The sequence below is a fragment of the Tachyglossus aculeatus genome, chromosome 5 (assembly GCF_015852505.1).
Source record: "Tachyglossus aculeatus isolate mTacAcu1 chromosome 5, mTacAcu1.pri, whole genome shotgun sequence".
NCBI classification, from domain to species: Eukaryota; Metazoa; Chordata; class Mammalia; order Monotremata; family Tachyglossidae; genus Tachyglossus; species Tachyglossus aculeatus.
In genome coordinates, this window is record NC_052070.1 from 35,301,636 (window position 1) to 35,326,606 (window position 24,971).

Below are 24,971 nucleotides of genomic sequence, written 5' to 3' on the forward strand. Positions count from 1 at the left end.
ATGCCATTATCATGATGATGATGATGATGATGTGTCCCCCAGCGCTTAGAACAGTGCTTGGCACATAGTAAGCGCTTAATAAATGCCATTATGATGATGATAATGATAATGTCCCCCCCCCCCCCCCACCAAGCGCTTAGAACAGTGGTGGTCACGTAGTAGCCGCTCAGCAGAGGCCCCCGTTATCCTAAGGAGGATTGGATGGCGCCGGAGGACCGGCTGCGGCCGCTCTAGCCGCCCCCTGGGGGGGCTCTCTATGATCCGCGGCGGCTCCCCTCTAGCCTCACTTCCGGTCTCTGTGCCGGCGCCGGCCCCCCCCTCCCCGTGGGCGGGGCGAGCGCCCGGGGAGCGGCCAATGGGGAGCGCCCGCGGGCGGGCCTGGCGGCGCCGGCCAATGGGGAGCGCGCCCCGGGGCCGGGCGGGCTGAGCGGCGGCGCGGCGGGCCAATGAGCGCGGCGGGGGGGCGGGCCGCGCCGCGACGCTCGGGGGGCTTAGCCCGCCCGGCCCGCCATTCTCGCCAGTTCGATCGGGAGCGGGAGCGGAGAGCGGACCCCCAGAGCGCCCTGAGCAGCCCCCCCACCCAGCGCCGCCGCCGCCGCCGGCCTAGTCACCATCACACCCCGGGAGGAGCCGGACCCGCCGGCCCCAGTCACCATCACCGCAACAATGAGCAGCGAGGCCGACACCCAGCAGCAGCAGCAGCAGCAGCCGCCCGCCGCCAACGCCGCCCCCGCCGAAACCAAGCCCGCCCCCACCACCGGCGGCGGCGGCGGCGGCCTCACAGCGGCGGCGGCGGTGGCGCCCCCCGCCGGCGGGGACAAGAAGGTCATCGGTGAGCGCCGGGCGGCCGGGGACCGTTAACCGAAGCGGCGGAGCGCGTGCGGACGGGGCTGCCCGCGCGCCTGCGCCCTGCCGCCCCCTCCGCCCGCCAGCGCCCCCTGCGGGCCCCCGCGCGACGCGGCGGCGGCGGCGGCGGCGGCCGCGCATGCGCGCTCGCGCCCCCTCCCCGCCCGGTGGCGCGCGCGCGCGTGCGTGCTGGCGCGCGCGGGGGCGCCCCCCTGCGGCCGCCCCCGGGGCCGCCTCCCGGTGAATAATAAGAATAAATGATGGCACGTGTTCAGGCGCTTATTACGTGCCAAGCACTGCTCTAAGCGCTGCGATAAGATAGAAGGGGATGAGGGGGTCCCACGTGGTCCCACAGTCTTCATCCCCATTTTATGCATGAGGGAACCGAGGCCTAGGGAATTATAATAAGGATAATGATGGCACGTGTTCAGGCGCTTATTACGTGCCAAGCACTGCTCTAAGCGCTGCGACAGATGGAAGGGGATGAGGGGGTCCCACGTGGTCCCACAGTCTTCATCCCCATTTTATCCAGGAGGGAACCGAGGCCTAGGGAATTATAATAAGAATAATAATGATGGCATTTGTTAATCAATATCAATCAATCAATCATATTTATTGAGCGCTTACTATGTGCAGAGCACTGTACTAAGCGCTTGGGAAGTACAAGTTGGCAACACATAGAGACAGTCCCTACCCAACAGTGGGCTCACAGTCTAAAAGGGCTGTTAAGCGCTTACTGTGTGCTAAGCACTGTTCTAAGCGCTGCGACAGATAGAAGGGGATGAGGGGGTCCCACAGTCTTCATCCCCATTTTATGCATGAGGGAACTGAGGCCTAGGGAATTATAATAAGGATAATGATGGCATGTGTTAAGCGCTTACTGTGTGCCAAGCACTGCTGTAAGCGCTGCGATAAGATAGAAGGGGATGAGGGGTCCCACGTGGTCCCACAGTCTTCATCCCCATTTTATGCATGAGGGAACTGAGGCCTAGGGAATTATAATAAGAATAATAATGATGGCATTTGTTAAGCGCTTACTGTGTGCTAAGCACTGTTCTAAGCGCTGCGACAGATAGAAGGGGATGAGGGGGTCCCACAGTCTTCATCCCCATTTTATGCATGAGGGAACTGAGGCCTAGGGAATTATAATAAGAATAATGAGGGCATGTGTTAAGCGCTTACTGTGTGCCAAGCACTGCTCTAAGCGCTGCGATAAGATAGAAGGGGATGAGGGGGTCCCACGTGGTCCCACAGTCTTCATCCCCATTTTATGCATGAGGGAACTGAGGCCTAGGGAATTATAATAAGAATAATGATGGCATGTGTTAAGCGCTTATTATGTGCCAAGCACTGCTCTAAGCGCTGCGATAGATAGAAGGGGATGAGGGGGTCCCACAGTCTTCATCCCCGTTTTATACAGGAGGGAACTGAGGCCTAGGGAATTATAATAAGGATAATGATGGCATGTGTTAAGCGCTTACTGTGTGCCAAGCACTGCTCTAAGCGCTGCGATAAGATAGAAGGGGATGAGGGGGTCCCACGTGGTCCCACAGTCTTCATCCCCATTTTATGCATGAGGGAACTGAGGCCCCGGGAATTATAGTAAGAATAATGATGGCATGTGTTGAGCGCTTACTGTGTGCCAAGCACTGTTCTAAGCGCTGCGACAGATAGAAGGGGATGAGGGTGTCCCATGTGGTCCCACAGTCTTCATCCCCATTTTATACATGGGGGAACTGAGGCCTAGGGAATTATAATAAGAATAATAATGATGGCATTTGTTAAGCGCTTACTGTGTGCCAAGCATTGTTCTAAGCGCTGCGATAGATAGAAGGGGATGAGGGGGTCCCACAGTCTTCATCCCCATTTTATACAGGAGGGAACCGAGGCCTAGGGAATTATAATAAGAATAATGATGGCATGTGTTAAGCGCTTACTGTGTGCCAAGCACTGCTCTAAGCGCTGCGATAAGATAGAAGGGGATGAGGGGTCCCACGTGGTCCCACAGTCTTCATCCCCATTTTATGCATGAGGGAACTGAGGCCTAGGGAATTATAATAAGAATAATGATGGCATGTTAAGCGCTTATTATGTGCCAAGCACTGCTCTAAGCGCTGCGATAGATAGAAGGGGATGAGGGGGTCCCACAGTCTTCATCCCCGTTTTATACAGGAGGGAACTGAGGCCTAGGGAATTATAATAAGGATAATGATGGCATGTGTTAAGCGCTTACTGTGTGCCAAGCACTGTTCTAAGCTCTGCGATCGATGGAAGGGGATGAGGGGGTCCCACGTGGTCCCACAGTCTTCATCCCCATTTTATGCATGAGGGAACTGAGGCCTAGGGAATTATAATAAGAATAATGATGGCATGTGTTAAGCGCTTATTATGTGCCAAGCACTGCTCTAAGCGCTGCGATAGATAGAAGGGGATGAGGGGGTCCCACAGTCTTCATCCCCGTTTTATACAGGAGGGAACTGAGGCCTAGGGAATTATAATAAGGATAATGATGGCATGTGTTAAGCGCTTATTATGTGCCAAGCACTGCTCTAAGCGCTGCGACAGATAGAAGGGGATGAGGGGGTCCCACAGTCTTCATCCCCATTTTATGCATGAGGGAACTGAGGCCTAGGGAATTATAATAAGGATAATGATGGCATGTGTTAAGCGCTTACTGTGTGCCAAGCACTGCTGTAAGCGCTGCGATAAGATAGAAGGGGATGAGGGGTCCCACGTGGTCCCACAGTCTTCATCCCCATTTTATGCATGAGGGAACTGAGGCCTAGGGAATTATAATAAGAATAATAATGATGGCATTTGTTAAGCGCTTACTGTGTGCTAAGCACTGTTCTAAGCGCTGCGACAGATAGAAGGGGATGAGGGGGTCCCACAGTCTTCATCCCCATTTTATGCATGAGGGAACTGAGGCCTAGGGAATTATAATAAGAATAATGAGGGCATGTGTTAAGCGCTTACTGTGTGCCAAGCACTGCTCTAAGCGCTGCGATAAGATAGAAGGGGATGAGGGGGTCCCACGTGGTCCCACAGTCTTCATCCCCATTTTATGCATGAGGGAACTGAGGCCTAGGGAATTATAGTAAGAATAATGATGGCATGTGTTGAGCGCTTACTGTGTGCCAAGCACTGTTCTGAGCGCTGCGATAGATGGAAGGGGATGAGGGGGTCCCATGTGGTCCCACAGTCTTCATCCCCATTTTATCCAGGAGGGAACCGAGGCCTAGGGAATTATAATAAGAATAATAATGATGGCATTTGTTAAGCGCTTACTGTGTGCTAAGCACTGTTCTAAGCGCTGCGACAGATAGAAGGGGATGAGGGGGGTCCCACAGTCTTCATCCCCATTTTATACATGAGGGAACTGAGGCCTAGGGAATTATAATAAGAATAATGAGGGCATGTGTTAAGCGCTTACTGTGTGCCAAGCACTGCTCTAAGCGCTGCGATAAGATAGAAGGGGATGAGGGGTCCCACGTGGTCCCACAGTCTTCATCCCCATTTTATGCATGAGGGAACTGAGGCCTAGGGAATTATAATAAGAATAATGATGGCATGTGTTAAGCGCTTATTATGTGCCAAGCACTGCTCTAAGCGCTGCGATAGATAGAAGGGGATGAGGGGGTCCCACAGTCTTCATCCCCGTTTTATACAGGAGGGAACTGAGGCCTAGGGAATTATAATAAGGATAATGATGGCATGTGTTAAGCGCTTACTGTGTGCCAAGCACTGCTCTAAGCGCTGCGATAGATGGAAGGGGATGAGGGGGTCCCACAGTCTTCATCCCCATTTTATACATGAGGGAACTGAGGCCCGGAGAATTATAATAATAATAAAGGCATTTGTTAAGCGCTTACTGTGTGCTAAGCACTGTTCTAAGCGCTGCGATAGAAGGGGATGAGGGTGTCCCACGTGGTCCCACAGTCTTCATCCCCATTTTATACTTGAGGGAACTGAGGCTCGGAGAATTATAATAATAATAATGGCATTTGTTAAGGGCCCACTCTGTGCCAAGCACTGCTGTAAGCGCTGCGATAGATAGAAGGGGATGAGGGGGTCCCACGTGGTCCCACAGTCTTCATCCCCATTTTGCAGTAGTAGTGATGGTATTTGTTCAGCGCCCACTCTGTGCCAAGCACTGCTCTAAGTGCTGGGGTGAATACAGGGCAGTCAGGTTGTCCCACGGGGGGGCTCACAGTCTTCATCCCCGTTTTATACATGAGGGAACTGAGGCCTAGGGAATTATAAGAAGAATAATGATGGCATTTGTTAAGCGCTTACTGTGTGCCAAGCACTGTTCCAAGCGCTGCGATAGATAGAAGGGGATCAGGTTGCCCCACGTGGTCCCACAGTCTTCATCCCCATTTTGTGGTAGTAGTGATGGCATGTGTTAAGCGCTTATTATGTGCCAAGCACTGCTCTAAGCGCTGCGATAGATAGATGGGGATGAGGGTGTCCCACGAGGTCCCCCAGTCTTCATCCCCATTTTATTTTGGTAGTGATGGTATTTGTTAAGCACCCACTCTGTGCCAAGCACTGTTCTAAGCGCTGCGATAGAAGGGGATGAGGGGGTCCCACGTGGGCTCACAGTCTTCATCCCCATTTTATACATGAGGAAACTGAGGCCCGGAGAATTATAAAAGTAATAATAATAATGGATTTGTTAAGCGCTTACTATGTGCCGAGCACTGCTGTAAGCGCTGCGATAGATAGAAGGGGATGAGGGTGTCCCACGTGGGCTCACAGTCTTCATCCCCGTTTGGTAATGGTAGTGATGGTATTTGTTAAGCGCCCACTCTGTGCCAAGCACTGATCGAAGCGCTGGGGTGAATACAGGGCAATCAAGTTGCCCCACGGGGGGCTCACAGTCTTCATCCCCATTTTGTAGTAGTAGTGATGGCATTTGTTAAGCGCTTACTATGTGCTAAGCACTGGGATTATCCCACATGGGCTCACAGTCTTCATCCCCTTTTATGGTAGTAGTGATGGTATTTGTTCAGCAGCGTGGCTCAGTGGAAAGAGCCTGGGCTTTGGAGTCAGTGGTCATGGGTTCAAATCCCCGCTCTGCCAATTGTCAGCTGTGTGACTTTGGGCAAGTCACTTAACTTCTCTGTGCCTCAGTGACCTCATCTGTAAAATGGGGATTGACTGTGAGCCCCCTGTGGGACAACCTGATCCCCTTGTAACCTCCCCAGCGCTTAGAACAGTGCTTTGCACATAGTAAGCGCTTAATAAATGCCATTATTATTATTATTATTATTAAGTGCCTACTCTGTGCCAAGCACTGTTCTAAGCACTGGGGTGAATACAGGGCAATCAAGTTGCTCCACAGGGGGCTCACAGTCTTCATCTCCATTTTGTGATGGTATTTGTTAAGCACTCACGCTGTGCCAAGCACTGCTCTAAGCTCTGGGGTGAATACGGGGCAATCAGGTTGCCCCCCGGGGGCTCACAGTCTTCATCCCCATTTTGTGATAGTAACGATGGTATTTGTTAAGCGCCTACTCTGTGCCAAGCACTGCTCTAAGCGCCGGGGTAGATGCAAGGTGATGAGGTTGTCCCATGTGGGCTCCCAGTCTTCATCCCCATTTTATACATGAGGGAACTGAGGCCCAGGGAATTATAATAAGAATAATAATGATGGCATTTGTTAAGCGCTTACTATGTGCCAAGCACTGTTCTAAGCGCTGCGATAGATAGAAGGTGATGAGGTTGTCCCACGTGGGCTCACAGTCTTCATCCCCGTTTTGTAATAGTAATGATGGTATTTGTTAAGCACCTGCTCTGTGCCAAGCACTACTCTTAAGTGCTGGGGGAGATGCAAGGTGATGAGGTTGTACCACGTGGGCTCACAGTCTTCATCCCCATTTGACAGATGAGGTAATCGAGGCACAGAGACTAATAATGATGGCATTTGTTAAACGCTTCCTAGGTGCCAAGCACTGTTCTAAGCGGTGGGATAGATAGAAGGTGATGAGGTTGTCCCACGTGGGCTCACAGTCTTCATCCCCCTTTTATGATAGTGATGGTATTTGTTAAGCGCCTACCCTGTGCCAAGCACTGTTCTAAGCGCTGGGGTGAATACAGGGCAATCAAGTTGCCCCACAGGGGGCTCACAGTCTTCATCCCCGTTTTGTGATAAAGCGCCTACTCTGTGCCAAGCACTGCTCTAAGCGCTGGGGTAGATGCAAGGTGATGAGGTTGTCCCACATGGGCTCACAGTCTTCATCCCCATTTTACAGATGAAGGAACTGAGGCCAGAGAAGAAGAATCATAATGATGGCATTTGCTAAGCACTTATTATGTGCCAAGCACTGCTCTAAGCGCTGGGTTAGAAGGTGATGAGGTTGTCCCACGTGGGGCTCACAGTCTTCACCCCCATTTTATAATAATGGTGGTATTTGTTAAGCGCCTACTATGTGCCAAGCACTGTTCTAAGCGCTGGGGAGGTTACAAGGTGATGAGGGTGTCCCACAGGGGGCTCACAGTCTTCATCCCCATTTTACACGTGAGGGAACTGAGGCCCAGAGAATAATAATGATGGTATTTGTTAAGCGCCCACTCTGTGCCAAGCACTATTCTAAGCGCTGGGGAGGATACAAGGTGATGAGGTTGTCCCACGGGGGGCTCACGGTCTTCATCCCCATTTTACACATGAGGGAACTGAGGCCCAGAGAATAATAATAATAATAATAATAATATGTATTAAGCACTTTCTATGTGCAAAGCACTGTTCTAAGCGCTCTGGGGGGGATACAAGGTGATCAGGTTGTCCCATGTGGGGCTCACAATCTTCATCCCCATTTTATAATAATAATAATAATAACGATGGTATTTGTTAAGCACCTACAGTGTGCCAAGCACTGTTCTAAGTGCTGGGCTAGATAGAAGGTGATGAGGTTGTCCCACATGGGGCTCACAGTCTTCCTCCCCATTTTATAATAATAATGGTGGTATTTGTTAAGCGCCTACTATGTGCCAAGCACTGTTCTAAGCACTGGGAGAGTTAGCAGGTTATAAGGTTGTCCCACGTGGGGCTCACAGTCTTCATCCCCATTTTGTAATCAAAATGGTGGTGTATGGGCCGAGCATTGTTCTAAGTGCTGAGGGGATACAAAGGCAATCAGTTGGGCCCACATGGGGCTCACAGCCTTCATCCCCATTTTGTGCATGAGGAAACTGAGGCACAGAGAATAATAATAATTATGATAGTATTTGTTAAGCGCCTACTATGTGCGAAGCACTGTTCTAAGCGCCGGGGGGGGATACAAGGTCATCGGGTTGTCCCACGGGGGGCTCAGTCTTCATCCCCATTTTATAAGAAGAGTGGTATTTGTTAAGCGCCTACTGTGTGCCAAGCGCTGTTCTAAGCACTGGGGTAGATCAGGTTGTCCCAGGTGGGGCTCACAGTCTTCATCCCCATTTTGTAATAATAATGGTGGTATTTAAGTGCCTACTATGTGCGAAGCACTGTTCTAAGCGCTGGGGGGGGGATACAAGGTGATCGGGCTGACCTACGTGGGGCTCACAGTCTTCATCCCCATTTCACAGATAGGGAACTGAGGCCCAGAGAAGCCAAGTGGGTTGCCCAAGGTCACCCAGCAGACCTATGACGGAGCTGTGATTCGAACCCATGACCCCTGACTCCCAAATCCGGGCTCTTTTCACCGAGCCACGCCGCTTCTCAGAAAGCCCTCACTCTTCGCACCGAGCGCCGGGGGACATTCAGCGCTCAGAGCAGTGCTTGTTCATTCGTTCGGTCGTATTTATTGAGCGCTTACTCTGTGCAGAGCACCGGACTAAGCGCTTGGGAAGTATAATTCAGCAACAAATAGAGATAATCCCTGCCTGCAACGGGCTCACAGTCTATAAGGCGGGGAGACAGACAACAAAACAGGTAGACAGGCATCAATACCATCAATATAGAGTTATAGCTATATACACATCATTAGTAAAATAAATAGAATAATAAATATGTACATAGCAAGCGCTTAACATACTATCATCATTGAGCCCACTGTTGGGTAGGGACCGTCTCTATATGTTGCCAACTTGTACTTTCCAAACGCTTGGTACAGTGCCCTGCACACAGTAAGCGCTCAATAAATACGATTAATTGATTCATTCCATATTTATTGAGCACTCACTGCATGCAGTGCACTGTACTAAGCGCCTTGGAAAGTCCAATTCAGCAATAGAGGCAGTCTCGGGGCGTGACAAGGTAATGAGGCTTTCCCACGTGGGGCTTCCAGGCCGAGGGAGAAGCGAAAGGGTTTGCCCAAGGTCACACACAGCAGACAAGGAGCGGGGCTGGGATTCGCACCCACCACCTAATAGTAATAATCATGATGGTGGTATTTGTTAAGCGCTTACTATGTGCCAAGCACTGTTCTGATCACTGGGGGAGATACAAGGTAATGAGGTTGTCCCACGTGGGGCTCACAGTCTTCATCCCCATTTTACAGCTGGGGGAACGGAGGCCCAGGGAAGTGATAATAATGATAATAATAATGATGGCATTTATTAAGCTCTTATTATGCGCAAAGCACTGTTCTAAGCGCTGGGGAGGTTACAAGGTGAGCAGGTTGCCCCACGGGGGGCCCACAGTCTTCATCCCCATTTTACAGATGTGGGAACTGAGGCACAGAGAAGTCGTGGTTTGCCCAAAGTCACACAGCTGACAGTTGGCGGAGCTGGGATTAGAACTGTATTTCATTTGTACATATTCATTTTATTTATTTTATTTTGTTAATATGTTTTGTTGTCTGTCTCCCCCTTCTAGACTGTGAGCCCGCTGTTGGGTAGGGTCCGTCTCTATATGTGGCCAACTTGTACTTCCCAAGCGCTTAGTACAGTGCTCTGCGCACAGTAAGCGCTCAATAAATAGGATTGAATGAATGAATGAACCCATGACCTCTGACTCCAAAGCCCGGGCTCTTTCCACTGAGCCACGCTTGGCTCAGTGGAAACAGCCCGGGTTTTGGAGTCAGAGGTCATGGGTTCAAATCCCGGCTCCGCCAATTGTCAGCTGTGTGACTTTGGGCAAGTCACTTCACTTCTCTGGGCCTCAGTTGCCTCATCTGTAAAATGGGGATGAAGACTGTGAGCCCCAAGTGGGACAACCTGATCACCTTGTATCCTCCCCAGCGCTTCTTAGAACAGCGCTTTGCACATAGTAAGCGCTTAACAAATGCCGTCATTATTATTAGTATTCTCTAAGTGCCGTGGCTTGCCCAAGGCCACCCCGCAGATGAGGGGCGGAGCCGGGACTAGAACCCGCGTCCTCTGACTCCCGGGTTCCAGGCTCTGTCCACGAAGATCGGCCCGGGGGATTGTTTGTAGCTCCGGCTCAAAGGATAATAATAATAATGATGATGGTATTTGTTAAGCGCTTACTATAATAATAATAATAATAATAATAATATTAATAATGGTATTTAAGCGCTTCCTATGTGCCATGCACTGTTCATAGATACAAGATGGCCGGGATGGTCAGCGGAGCAGCCCTTGGGGGGAAATTCTGAGAAGTTTCCATTGATGGAAGGGGGTCCGGTTGGGTTGGGCAAGTTAGGGGCCCGTGGCCACCCCAGGAGGAACGGGGGGCCCGAAGAACTTGGCCTAATGTGAGTTTTTCCTCTCTCTTTCAGCAACGAAGGTTTTGGGAACAGTCAAGTGGTTCAATGTAAGGAATGGATATGGTTTCATCAACAGGTGAGAGGTCCCGCTTTCCCTTACCTCCCCGTCCCGCTCTGTTCAAGCTCTCCAGCCGGACCAACTCTTACGGCCCGGGGTTATCGGAAGCAACGAGAAAAAGAATTGAATCCTGCTTTTCAAAAATTTTGGCAGAAGCGGGGGGGTGTCTGACATTTCTGACTCATCCCCTGCGTGAGGATGTCCGCAGACGCCTCATTTATTTCGACTTCAGTCACCCGAGGTAGCCGAGCACGGCGGACTGGGTTTTAGGAAACGCGGCAAGCTGGTGGCAACTGAAACTTCAGTCGGGAGCCGACTTATTTTGTTAGTATGTTTGGTTTTGTCTCCCCCTTTTACGCTGTGAGCCCACTGTTGGGTAGGGACTGTCTCTATATGTTGCCAATTTGTACTTCCCAAGCGCCTAGTACAGGGCTCTGCACACAGTAAGCGCTCAATAAATACGATTGATGATGATGACTTTGAGGCACGTGGTGTGATCCAGCGCTTAGAACAGTGCTCTGCACGTAGTAAGCGCTTAACAAATGCCATTATTATTATTATTATTATCTAGTAAGGCAGGTGGACAGCGGGTAAATCAGCTGTTTGAAGGAATAATTGGAAATACAGGGTTTAGGGTCTTCCGTTTTATAATGCCCCCACGCCATGGGCAAGAGATTCCACAGATGTCTTCCCGTGTTAAACTTTATATAAAATTTATATAAATTACATATAAATATATTTACGTAAATTATACATCATCGTCATCAATCATATTTATTGAGCGCTTACTATGTGCAGAGCACTGTACTAAGCGCTTGGGAAGTCCAAGTCGGCAACATCTAGAGACGGTCCCTACCCAACAGTGGGCTCACAGTCTAAAAGGGGGAGACAGAGAACAAAACCAAACATACTAACAAAATAAAATAAATAGAATAGATATGTACAAGTAAAATAAATAAATAAATAAATATTATATATAAATTTAATATTTATTTTGTATTTTCCGTGTCTCCTGGGGATTTGGGGTAGGTCGGTACTTATCAGAATATCAGATTATCAGGTGCTCCCAACTCAGATCCTTTATATTTGGTTGGTGTGACTTGCTACTATTGATTTTTCTCCCCCCTGCACCGTGTTCATATCCATGTTACATGTTTTGGGGGGTTTCCTGATGAGGAGCAGCACAGGATCATTCCTTTTCCTCCCCCCCAACCCTTTCTCTTCTTTGTTCTCAAGCTTCCTATAATTTTCCTTAAGGCCGTAACCCTGGCGGGTGTCTGCACCTGTGAGTTGGCAAGCCTAGGCGGATTGGACTGGGGCAAGCTTTCTATCCAGACGGCCGTCTGCAAAACTGTATTTTAAAAGCAGGGTATGTTCTGGCAAACGCTCGACATTTTAGGTTGGAAAAACGGTGTACGCAAAGATGAAAAACGCGGCAACCAGTGCGCCAAATCATCAATGGGATTTGAGTGCTTTCTGTGTGCAGAACACTGTACTAAGCACTTGGGAGAGTACGCTTGAGAAACAGCCTGGCCTAGTGGAAAAAGCATCGGCTTGGGAGTCAGAGAAGATGTGGGCTAATTTCAGCTCCCCCACTTATCAGCTGTGTGACTTTGGGCAAGTCACTTCTCTGCGCCTCAGTTCCCTCATCTGTAAAATGGGGATTAAGACCGCGAGCCCCCACATGGGACAACCTGATTACCTTGTATTTACCCCTGCGCTTAGAACAGTGCTTGCCACGGTGTAAGCACATAGCAAATACCGTAATTGTTATTTTTACACTATAACAGAGTTGGTAGAGTCTAGAGAGGGAAAATTATTTGACCCAACGCTTACTTGATTTCTTTTGCTTGGTAGACCCCAATATCTTCAAGCCTTTTCCGTGAAGTCCAGTGAGTTCACCTATTAAGTGTATCTGACGGTATTTAGGTTTTTTTTAGTTTCGGCTTTGGAGAAATGGGTTTTGGTTGGGAGATTTTATCTATTGAAAGAGACAGTTGAAAATGAATTATATGTAAAGCTCTTTAAATTGGTACTAGACCATACTTTTACACCGCGTTCAGAATAACCATTTGGGAGGATTTTCAATGTGAAAAATGAAACTGAAATGCTGTCCCCCAGAGGTAGTGGGATGTGGGGAAAGAGACTCTTTCCCCTTTCTTTCCTTTGCCACTGTTTAATAATTTCTTTGGCTATTCAACCACTGTATTCCATTCTAAGGGTTCTGAGCAGATTTTTAAAAAAAACATTAGATAAATGGATTGTCATCCTGACTCTTAAGATGGGTCTGAAAACTTACCATTTAAGAGTTAAATCTGTACCCTTGGATTTCTCCAGTTGGAGCAGTAAACAAATTTTCTCTTGCTTTTCATTTCCCTTTAGCCCTGGATAGGAGTTTTTAAGTACCTCAAGTGACGCAAGATAGCAAAAAAATCAGCCTGTCTTTGATTTTGTTCAGTTAGAAATTGCCACTCTAGGTAAAATTTTTTTGCTATAGAAAAAAGGGTTTTTTTCTCTATTTTAGAAGGGTTTGTCTGAAGGCTCAATTTAAAACATTGTTTAAAGTTATATAACTCAACTGTTGCTTTAAGCCTAGAGCTTCTGGAACACCTCAGTGGTGATTTGCAGGCTTTAATTCTTGATAGGTAGTTTCAGGGCTCCAGGGACCCCCATTTTAGGCTTATTTTAGCAGTTTAAATACATTTATTTTTCTCTCACTGTAACAGTTGCTTTTTATTTGGGGTTTGGGCTGAATTTTCAGATTTTGAGCTAATGTGTAAAACCGTCTTTGCAGATATTTAGTAACTTTATATTTGCCCAGACAAGATTATCACTGATTTTTTTTTTTTTCTAAAGGACCCTAGATACTTAGGGGATATGAGGAAAAGTGGTGAGGGACTGATGATCTTTAGAGGACTGTGCTGAAAAGTTCCAGAAGCTTAGACGCTAACTTGGCCAACTCTGGCACGGGAGGCATCAGGATTTTGAGTAGCTGTTGTGAATCTACACTTAACAGTTTTTTTTTTTTAAAAAAAACTGCAGAAGAAAAGGTTTATCACCATCATTGGTATTTATTGAACATTTGCTATGTGCAGGACACTGTACTAAGCGTTCGGGAGAGTACATTTCAATGAGAAGGACCACGAGAGCTTCAGGAGCCACTTCAGTTAGGGAGAAGATTTGTCTCTGTATGTTTCTTTAGTCCCCATTTGGCTATTGATGGGCCAACTCAGTTCTTTCTCACTTCCCTTCCTCCAATTTTACCTGCGGGCTCAACTGCTGACAAGTGCTTTCCATGGCTTGGAGGCAGGTAAGAATCTTTTTTTTTTTAAAATATGTAAAATATGAAGGAGGTGCATTCTTCAGTTTCTGTTCTTTTTAGTCCCTTAAACCACAGTCAGTTTCCCCGCATCGGCGCCCTTTGGATATTCACCAAAACGTTTGCCGCCTCCAGGTTTAGGGATGAGCTGACTTGGCATTGTCCAGCATCCGAAAAGTCTACGCTTGTTCCACCGCAGCGAGTTTTGCAGTGGCCAGCATTGTCACCCCGAACCAAAGTTTCTAAAACTAATAGCAGCAAAGTGGCACCTCGTTAATGGTTTGGTTTAGCGGCTGAGGGGGTTAAAAGGAAATCAGACCGGGTGGGTGGAACATCTTCTGTAGACCTCAAACTCGTCATGAGCAGGGAATGAGCCCCTCATTCTGTTGTAGTGTACTCTCCCAAACGTTTAGTACAGTGCCCTGCACGTCGTAAGAGTTCAGTGAATACCATTGATTGCATCCAGCTTTATTTCTATTTATTCTGATGATTTGACACCTGTCCACATGTTCTGTTTTGTTGTCCGTCTCCCCCTTCTAGACTATGAGCCCATTGTTGGGTAGGGACAGTCTCAATATGTTGCCAACTTGTACTTCCCAAGCACTAAGTACAGTGCTCTGCACACAGTAAGCGCTCAATAAATGCAATTGAATGAATGATTCAAAAAAAAATAATAAAAAAACAAAAAAACCTCTCCCTCATGACTTAAGAGGACCTGGTTTGTCCTGAAACTCCTTTACTGTAGAACTGTTTAAAGGCAGCAGCTGCTTCTACTTGTCCTGCGGCTTCGGGGGAAAAACTTCCCAAGCGCTTAGTACAGGGCTTGGCACACAGTAAGCGCTCAATAAATGCAATTGAATGAATGATTCAAAAAAATAATAAAAAAAAGCAGTCGTCATCCCCTCCTCTCTTTTCTTTTTTGACTCGTTCTTAGCTTTCCTCTTGTACTTTAGTTTGCCCGTTCCACCCAGTTATTATCAGTGTGTCGCTCCCACTTGCCAAAGGTCACTAACTGCCTGCAGTTTGTGCCGGGGGAGAAGGGAGATGTTTTGCCTCGAAGCAAAAAAGCTTTGGGCTAGGAGGGACTTCATTCTCCACGTCAGCCGAACAGGTGCCTCTCCCGTAACGTGTGTTTTTAAATTTACTGTTCCGGATAGGCCCCCGTTAGGCAGTTAGGGGCCGATCTTCCGAAGTGGTGAGCCTCTGGATAAAACGTGATGGGATGTCGTAAGAAATGGCTTACCGACTGGCGAGGGAGGCAAAGGCGGAAATAAATTACAGATAGGAAGGAGCAGCAGAGTGTAAAGGTGGAGGTGAGGGCTCAAATGATGATGATGATGATGGCATTAAGCGCTTACTATGTGCAAAGCACTGTTCTGAGCGCTGGGGATGTTACAAGGTGATCAGGTTGTCCCACGTGGGGCTCACAGTCTCAGTCCCCATTTTACAGATGAGGCAGCTGAGGCCCAGAGAAGCCAAGTGACTTGCCCTAAGTCACACAGCTGACAATTGGCAGAGCCGGGGTTTGAACCCATGACCTCTGACTCCAAAGCCCGGGCTCTTCTCCACTGAGCCACGCTGCTTCTCTCAGCCTGCTCAGGCAAAGCAGTGGGCGGGGAAGAGAAATGGGAGATGAGAGATTCGTTCATTCAGTTGTATTTACTGAGCGCTTACTGTGTGCAGAGCGCTGTACTGAGCGCTTGGGAAGTACAAGCCAGTAACATATAGAGATGGGCCCTACCCAACAGCGGGCTCACAGTCTAGTAGGGGGAGACAGACAACGGAACAAAGCATCAGGGCAGCCTTCCTGGAAGAGAGGTGATTTCGTGGAGCCTTAAAAAAAAAAAACACAGAACCCATCACAAGTTTTCCTGTCACTTCCTGAACACTGAGTTCACCAGAAATGTAACCCCCAGCGCTCTAGAACAAGCTACTGGGTATTTTAGAGAAGGGCGTCTGGGATCTCGATGCCCAGTTCCTTTTTCTCTTGGCCACTGTCTCTCCAGAAACCACATCTCCCACAACGAGTCCAACTCCGTGCAAGTTAGGGGAGCCGGGCTCCAGTGCTCGGCACGTAGTAATAATAGTAATAATAATAATAATGATAATAATAATAATAATAATAATGGCATTTATTAAGCGCTTACTATGTGCAAAGCACTGTTCTAGGCGCTGGGGGGATACAAGGTCATGAGGTTGTCCCACGTGGGACTCACAGTCTTCACCCCCATTTTACAGATGGGGGAACTGAGGCCCAGAGAAGTGAAGTGACTTGCCCAAAGTCACCCAGCTGACAAGTGGCGGAGCCGGGATTCGAACCCATGACCTCTGACTCCAAAGCCCGGGCTCTTTCCCACTGAGCCACGCTGCTTCTCCAGTAAGCGCTGGACAGATACCATTATTATTATCGGTTGTGGGGAGAGCCGCTTGGCCCCTGGCTCTGAGCCTCGTAGAACGGGGTATATGCCCGTCTCGTTGCCGGCCTGCCCGTCCGCCGCGCGGCTGATTCATTCATTCAGTCATAATTTATTGAGCGCTTACTGTGTGCAGAGCACTGTACTAAGCGCTTGGGAAGTACAAGTTGGCAACACACAGAGACGGTCCCTACCCAACAGTGGGCTGATGGCAAGGTCAGCGTCCAACCAAGCGCTGCAGTGTCAGTCAGCCCCTGGCGCTTGTCCCCTTTTAGACTGTGAGCCCACTGTTGGGTAGGGACTGTCTCTATATGTTGCCAACTTGGACTTCCCAAGCGCTTAGTACAGCGCTCTGCACAAAGTAAGTGCTCAATAAATGCGATTGATGATGATGCCTGTCTACCGCTGCTGGCATCCAGTGCCCCTTGGCAGCCGGGGGGGTGGAGGAGGAGGTGCCAGCCATGGCCAAGTTTGTGCCCCCACGTGCCACTGGAAACAAAAAACTGTCACCCCGAACCAAAGCTAATTGCAGCCAAGTGGCACCTAGTTAATGGTTTGGTTTAGCAGTTGAGGGGGTTAAAAGGAAATCAGACAGGGTGGGTTGAACATCTTCTATAAACCTCAAACTCATCATGAACAATCAATCGTATTTATTGAGCGCTTACTGTGTGCAGAGCACTGTACTAAGCGCTTCGGAAGTCCAAGTTGGCAACATATAGAGACGGTCCCTACCCAACAGTGGGCTCACAGTCTAAAAGGGAATGAGCCCCTGGTTCTGTTGTAGTGTACTCTCCCAAGCATTTAGTACAGTGCCCTGCACATAGTAAGAGTTCAGTGAATACCATTGATTGCATCTAGCTTTATTTCTATTTATTCTGATGACTTGACACCTGTCCACATTCATTCATTCAATTGTATTTATGGAGTGCTTACTGTGTGCAGAGCACTGTACTAAGCACTTGGGAAGTACAAGTTGGCAACATGTAGAAGCGGTCCCTACCCAACAGTGGGCTCACAGTCTAGAAGGGAGAACAAAACAAAACATATTAACAAAATAAAATAAATAGAATAAATATGTACAAATAAAATAAATAAGTAAGTAGAGTAACAAATACATATATATAGGTGCTGTGGGGAGGGGAAGGAGGTAAGGAGGGGGGATGGAGATGGGGAGGAGGGAGAGAGGAAGGAGGGGGCTCAGTCTGGGAAGGCCTCCTGGAGGAGGTGAGCTCTCAGCAGGGCCTTGAAGGGAGGAAGAGAGCGAGCTTGGCGGATGGGCGGAGGGAGGGCATTCCGGGCCCGGGGGAGGACGTGGGCCGGGGGTCGATGGCGGGACAGGTGAGAACGAGGCCCGGTGAGGAGATCAGTGGCAGAGGAGCGGAGGGTGCGGGCTGGGCTGGAGAAGGAATGTTTTGTTTTGTTTTGTTGTCTGTCCCCCCCTTCTAGACTGTGAGCCCATTGTTGGGTAGGGACCGTCTCTATGTGTTGCCAACTTGTACTTCCCAAGCCCTTAGTCCAGTGCTCTGCACACAGTAAGCGCTCAATAAATACAATTGAATGAATGAATGATTTAAAAAATAATAAAAAAACAAAAAACCTCACCCTCATGACTTGAGGACCTGGTTTGCCCTGAAACTCCTTTACTGTAGAACTGTTTTAAGGCAGCAGCTGCTTCTGCTTGTCCCGCGGCTTCGGAGGAAAACTGAACGTCGCACCCTCGTCTGGGACAACAGAATGGTTTCAGATCTTCCCGGAGTTGAGTTTGGTTGCCTTGACTCTAGAGCCCCTCTCGCCTCCCGCCAACAAACCACTGCCAAGATTTCTCTCCTCTTGCCAGCGTTCCCACTCCTTTGGATAAGACCATGGGATGCTCACCAGAAGCCCATGATCACGTTAGGGGATTAGAATTGGAGCTTTAAAGAATAAGCTTTAGGGTTGGCAGGAGGGGGAATCAAAGGGAGCAGGAGATGACTGAGGAGCTAGAGAACCTAAGGTAGAGGAATCAGGGTTAGTGTCAATAATCGTCAAGTCAAGAGTAAGGAATAATAATAATGGCATTTACAAAGCGTTTACTATGTGCAAAGCACCGTTCTAAGCGTTAGGGAGGTTACAGAGTGTTCATAATGACATTTATGAAGCGTTTACTATGCGCAAAGCACCGTTCTAAGCGCTAGGGAGGTTACAGAGTGTTCAGGTTGTCCCACGGGGGGCTCACAGTCTTAATCCCCATTTCACAGATGAGGTAACTGAGGCCCAGAGAAGTGAAGTGACTTGCCCAAAGTCACCCAGCTGACGGTTGGCAGAGCTGGGATTTGAACCCGTGACCCCTGACTCCAAAGCCCGCGCTCTTTCCACTGAGCCACTGTGCAAGCTACATCTACAACTACATCTCCTTGGTAAAGAAGGTCAGGTGGAGGCTTGAGGATTTAGCTATCCTCCCTTTGATCGCATTCATAGCACTGAGGAAAAAATAAGCCTAAGAATGGTCAGTTGCCACATTTTTGCCCTAAAGCATTCATTTGTGCCTTTTTTTGGTTCCATCCTCTGATCTTTCTTTTGAAGCTTCCCCTTCCCTTTCCAACTGCTTCCCCTGTTCTTTGGTTCATGGATCAGTAGGCAGCAGGATTAGTGTTGGTGTGGACCCTAATAATAATAATAATAATGGCATTTATTAAGCGCTTACTATGTGTGAAGCACTGCTCTAAGCACTGGGGAGGTTACAAGGTGATCAGGTTGTCCCACGGCGGGCCGACAGTCTTCACCCCCATTTTACAGATGAGGGAACTGAGGCACAGAGAAGTTAAGTGACTTTCATTCATTCATTCAATCGTATTTATTGAGCGCTTACTGTGTGCAGAGCACTGTACTAAGCGCTTGGGAGGTCCAAGTTGGCAACATATAATAATAATAATAATAATGGCATTTATTAAGCGCTTACTATGTGCAAAGCACTGTTCTAAGCACTGGGGAGGTTACAAGGTGATCAGGTTGTCCCTCGTGGGGCTCACAGATTTAATCCCCATTTTCCAGATGAGGGAACTGAGGCCCGGAGAAGTTAAGTGACTTGCCCAAAGTCACACAGCTGACAATTGGTGGAGCTGGGATTTGAACCCATGACCTCTGACTCCAAAGCCCGGGCTCTTTCCACCGAGCCACACTGCTTCTCTATGACCCTGGGGGTCATAGTCAGTGTACCTGTTAATTTAGTGGGTTTGAGCCCATATTTGCCTCAGTTCTATAAGAGTCCCATTGAATCCCTCCTCCGAGGCCAAGGCTTAACGCCAGGCTGACCACAGATCCCGGGTTAATCAGTCAATCAATCGTATTTATTGAGCGCTTACTGTGTGCAGAGCACTGTACTAAGCGCTTGGGAAGTCCAAGTTGGCAACATGTAGAGACAGTCCCTCCCCAACAGCGGGCTCACTGTCTAAAAGGGTGTGACAGACAACAAAACCAAACATACTAACAAAGTAAAATAAATAGAATAGATATGTACAAGTAAAATAAATAAATAGAGTGATAAATATATATATATATATACACACACACACATACAGTTCTGTGAGAGTCCCATTGAATCCCTCCTCCGAGGCCAAGGCTCAGCGCCAGGCTGACCACAGATCCTGGGTTAGAAAGAAAAGCGTTGGATTTTTGTATCCTGTCCTGACTAAACCGATCTGTCTACCTCGCAGTAGTCCCCAAATGGTTTTCCTGACCGTTCAGAGTAAAATTCCATGTTCACCTTTTAACGGGATCGGTTAAGGTCCCGCAGAAATCCTCTAGGCTGTAAGCTCCTTGGGGGCGGAGAATCCGTCCGCCAAATCGGCCTCTCCCAAGTGCTCAGTAAAGCGCTCTGCGCTCATTAAATGCGATCGATTGCTTTGAAAATGGTTCAAACGTCCCAGGATGCTGGATGACTCGTCCCCCTCTCCCCCTCCCCGATCCCGTTGGTTGTTGAAGTGGGGGCGGTGACTGGATTGCATTAGTCGTCATCAAAAACAGGGTGGTCGGCCTACACAAGGCACCCTTTATAATTCAGAAAACTCCAAGATGGATTTCTGGGCATCAGGTTCCAGAATTATGACTCTAGTTCTGTTGGTGTAATTCTTGTGATAGAGAGCTACTATAGGAGGTGTAAAGTATGTCAGGGAGAGTCCCCCCCCTTTTTTTTAAAAAAAAAAAGTAATAATAAATAACGATGGCATTTGTTAAGCACTTACTATGTGTGAAGCACTGTTCTAAGCTCTTGGCGGGGATACAAGGTGATCAGGTTGTCCCACGTGGGGCTCAAGTCTTAATCCCCACTTTACAGATGAGGGAACTGAGGCTCAGAGAAGTTGTGACTTGCCCAAGATCACATCATCATCATCAGTCGTATTTATTGAGCGCTTACTATGTGCAGAGCGCTGTACTAAGCACTTGGGAAGTACAAATTGGCAACATATAGAGACAGTCCCTACCCAACAGTGGGCTCACAGTCTAAAAGGGGGAGAGACGGTCAGACGTGATGGAGCCGGGATTAGAACCCATGACCTCTGACTCCCAAGCCCGTGCTCTCTCCACTGAGCCATGCTGCTTCTCTAAGTAGTGTGTACTAAGGCACTATACTAAGCGCCGGGGTAGATACTAGCTAATCAAGTTGAGCGCAGTCCGTGTCCCGTATGGGGTTCACGGTCTTAAACTCCATTTTACAGATGAGGTAAATGAGGCACAGAGAAGTTAAGTGGCTTGCCCAAGATCACACAGCAGACATGGGGCTGGGATTCGAACCCAGGTCCTTCTGACTCACAGTCGTGTCCTATATCCACGCTGCTTCTCCAGCCCCAATCCAGATGACTTTAAGTTACCACCTTCACCCAAACCACCTTTCTCCTCTTTAAATAATAATTCTTGTATTAAAGTGCATACTATGTGCCAGGCACTGTATTAAGCGCTGGGGTGGATATCAAGCAAATTCGGTTGGGCCCAAAAAGGGCTCGCAGTCGCAGTTCCCATTTTACAGATGAGGTAACTGATGCCCAGAGAAGTGACGTGACTTGCCCAAGGTCACACAGCAGACAAATGGTGGAGTCAGGATTAGAACCCATGACCTGCTGACGTTAGGGCGCACGCTGCTGATGCTTTTAGAAACAAGCCCATGGGTTGTAGGTGAAAGGTGGCCAACGCCAAGCGCTTTTTACCGAAAGGAGAGTCAGGGAGAGGCATGGAAGATTCATTCATTCAATCGTATTTATTGAGCGCTTAACTGTGTGCAGAGCACTGTACTAAGCGCTTGGGAAGATCAAGTTGGCAACACATAGAGACGGTCCCTACCCAACAGCGGGCTCACAGTCTAGAAGGGGGAGACAGATGACAAAACAAAACATAAACCAAATAAAATAAATATAATAATAACGATGGCATTTGTTAAGCGCTTACTATGTGCAAAGCACTCTTCTAAGTGCTGGGGAGGATACAAGGTGATCAGGTTGTCCCACTTGGGGCTCACAGTCTTAATCCCCATTTTACAGATGCGGTAACTGAGGCCCAGAGAATCAATCAATCAATCGTATTTATTGAGCGCTTACTGTGTGCAGAGCACTGGACTAAGCGCATGTGAGTACAAGTTGGCAACATATAGAGACAGTCCCTACCCAACAATGGGCTCACAGTCTAAAAGGGGGAGACAGAGAACAAAACCAAACATACTAACAAAATAAAATAAAGAGAATAGATATGTACAAGTAAAATAAATAGAGTAATAAATATGTACGAACATATATACATATAAGTTAAGTGACTTGCCCAAAGTCCCACAGCTAATTGGCAGAGCTGGGATTTGAACCCATGACCTCTGACTCCAAAGCCCGGGCTCTTTCCAGTGAGCCACGCTGCTTCTCTATGTACAAGTAAATATGTACAAGTAAAATAAATAGAGTAAGAAATATGTACAAACATATATACACTGTGAGCCCACTGTTGGGTAGGGACCGTCTCCATATGCTGCCAACTTGCCCTTCCCAAGCGCCTAGTACAGTGCCTTAAAGATACTCAGTGCCATTATACTTTTCCAGCGGCTGAAAGTCGCACCCGGAGGAGACGGGCCGGTCTGTACTTGTTTCTCTGCTGGAAGCCAAAGTACATTTCAGTTCCCGGGAAGGTTGAGACCTCGGCCAAAGGTTAAATCGGGGGTTTTGCATTTTGACGGGTTCCATTTTGCGTTTATCGATGCCGTTTCTGGCATCGGAAAATACACACCAAATCTCAGTTTATATAGGAATCGACCGAGCCCTGGCAAACCTGGGAGATTCCCTCCCGTGCAACACGCTTGACAAGCCACATTTGACCAAAACTTAGAATCAATCAATCAATCAGTCGTATTTATTGAGCGCTTACTGTGTGCAGAGCACTGTACTAAGCGCTTGGGAAGTACAAGTTGGCAACATATAGAGACAGTCCCTACCCAACAGCGGGCTCACAGTCTAAAAGTAACTTGGAGCCCGGCAGGAGTGCCAACTTTTCATCTTGAACGGGCAGGCGAGCTTGGCGGCAGGGCTTTGAGGGACAGGAGAGGAAAAGAGTTGGGGAGTAGAGGAGGGAGTATCAATCAGTTGTATTTATTGAGCGCTTACTGTGTGCAGAGCACTAGACTAAGCGCTTGGGAAGTCCAAGTTGGCAACATATAGAGACAGTCCCTATCCAACAGTGGGCTCACAGTCTAGAAGGGGGAGAAAGAACACCACCAAACATATTAACAAAATAAAATAAATAGGATAGATATGTACAAGCAAAATAAATGGAGTAATAAATATGTACAAACATCTATACATATATACAGGTGCGGTGGGGAATCAATCATCAATCAATCAATCGTGTTTATTGAGTGCTTACTGTGTGCCGAGCACTGTACTAAGCGCTTGGGAAGTACAAGTTGGCAACATATAGAGACGGTCCCTACGAAACAGTGGGCTCACAGTCTAGAAGGGGGAGACAGAGAACAAAACCAAACGTATTAACAGAATAAAATAAATAGGATAGATAATGTACAAGCAAAATAAATAGAGTAATAAATATGTACAAACATATATACAGGTGCTGTGAGGAATCAATCAATCGTGTTTGAGTGCTTTCTGTGTGCAGAGCACTGGACTAAGCGCTTGGGAAGTCCAAGTTGGCAACATCTAGAGACAGTCCCTACCCAACAGTGGGCTCACAGTCTAGAAGGGGGAGACAGACAACAAAACCAAACATACTAACAAAGTAAAATAAATAGAATAGATAGGTACAAGTAAAATAAATAGAGTAATAAATATGTACAAACATATATACAGGTGCTGTGGGGAAGGGAAGGAGGCAAGACGGGGAGGGGGATGGAGAGGGGGAGAGGAAGGAGGGGGCTCAGTCTGGGAAGGCCTCCTAGAGGAGGTGAGCTCTCAGTAGGGCCTTGAAGGGAGGAAGAGAGCTAAGTTGAAGAAGAGAAGAAGTTGAGGGTACCAAAGGAGGAGCAGCTCCCTGCAAAGGTCCACCCCGCTGCCCAGTCCACCTTGGCAGTCCCGGGGAGTCCATCAGGGGCCAGTGGCGGCCACCACAGTGTCGCCCAGAGCCTGTGAGGCTCAGTATCACCTTTGCAACATCCTCCTCGCCAAGGTGGGGGTGGCCCTTGCTGATTTCTGCCTTTGAAACAGTTCCCCCCAGCACCGGGAAACTGGGCAATTAGGCCCAGGGTGGGTGGGGGAGAGAGGAGAAAAGCTGAAAATGGGTTAGGGGACTGGTGGAGAGGAAAGAACACACCCCTGGGAGTCCGAGGACCTGGGCTCTTATCCCGGCTCTGCCGCCTCCTTGCCGTTTGACCGTAGGTAAGTCACTTCACTGTGCCTTTCTTCCTCTGAAAATAGGGCTCAAATTCCTGTTCTCCACCCTGTTGAGACTGTGAGCCCCTTGTGGGACACAGGAACCGCCTGACCTGTTTCATCCAATTGTATTTACTGAGCGCTTACTGTGTGCAGAGCACTGGACTAAGCGCTTGGGAAGTCCAAGTTGGCAACATCTAGGGACGGTTCCTACCCAACAGCAGGCTCACAGTCTAGAAGGGGGAGACAGACGACAAAACAAAGCGTATTAACAAAATAAAATAAATAGAATTCATTCATTCAGTCGTATTTATTGAGCGCTTACTGTGTGCAGAGCACTGGACTGAGCGCTTGGGAAGTCCAAGTTGGCAACATCAAGGGACAGTCCCTACCCAACAGCGGGCTCGCAGTCTAGAAGGGGGAGACAGATGACAAAACAAAGCGTATTAACAAAATAAAATAAATAGAATTCATTCATTCATTCAATCATATTTATTGAGCGCTTACTGTGTGCAGAGCACTGTACTAAACGCTTGGGAAGTACAAGTTGGCAACATACAGAGACGGTCCCTACCCAACAGCGGGCTCACAGTCTAGAAGGGGGAGACAGACAACAAAACAAAGCGTGTTAACAAAATAAATAGAATTCATTCATTCAATCGTATTTATTGAGCGCTTACTGTGTGCAGAGCACTGTACTAAGCGCTTGGGAAGTACAAGTTGGCAACATACAGAGACGGTCCCTACCCAGCAGCGGGCTCACAGTCTAGAAGGGGGAGACGGACAACAAAACAAAGCGTGTTAACAAAATAAAATAAATAGAATTCATTCATTCAGTCGTATTTATTGAGCGCT

The 24,971-nt window shown here is 48.2% G+C and overlaps 1 protein-coding gene across 2 annotated transcripts in view; it reads left to right on the forward strand.

Annotated features, from left to right (window-relative positions):
* The first annotated feature begins 547 nt into the window (after window positions 1-547).
* YBX1 (Y-box binding protein 1) overlaps window positions 548-24,971 on the forward strand; it is a 46,797-nt gene continuing 22,373 nt past the window's right edge. The window contains exons 1-2 of one of the 2 annotated variants that reach the window (XM_038746913.1): window positions 548-832; window positions 10,509-10,572. In XM_038746913.1, coding sequence (XP_038602841.1) covers window positions 667-832; window positions 10,509-10,572 — 230 coding nt within the window. In that variant the 5' untranslated portion in view covers window positions 548-666. The remainder of the gene's footprint in view (window positions 833-10,508; window positions 10,573-24,971) is intronic. The other variant, XM_038746914.1, reaches the window with a different exon arrangement.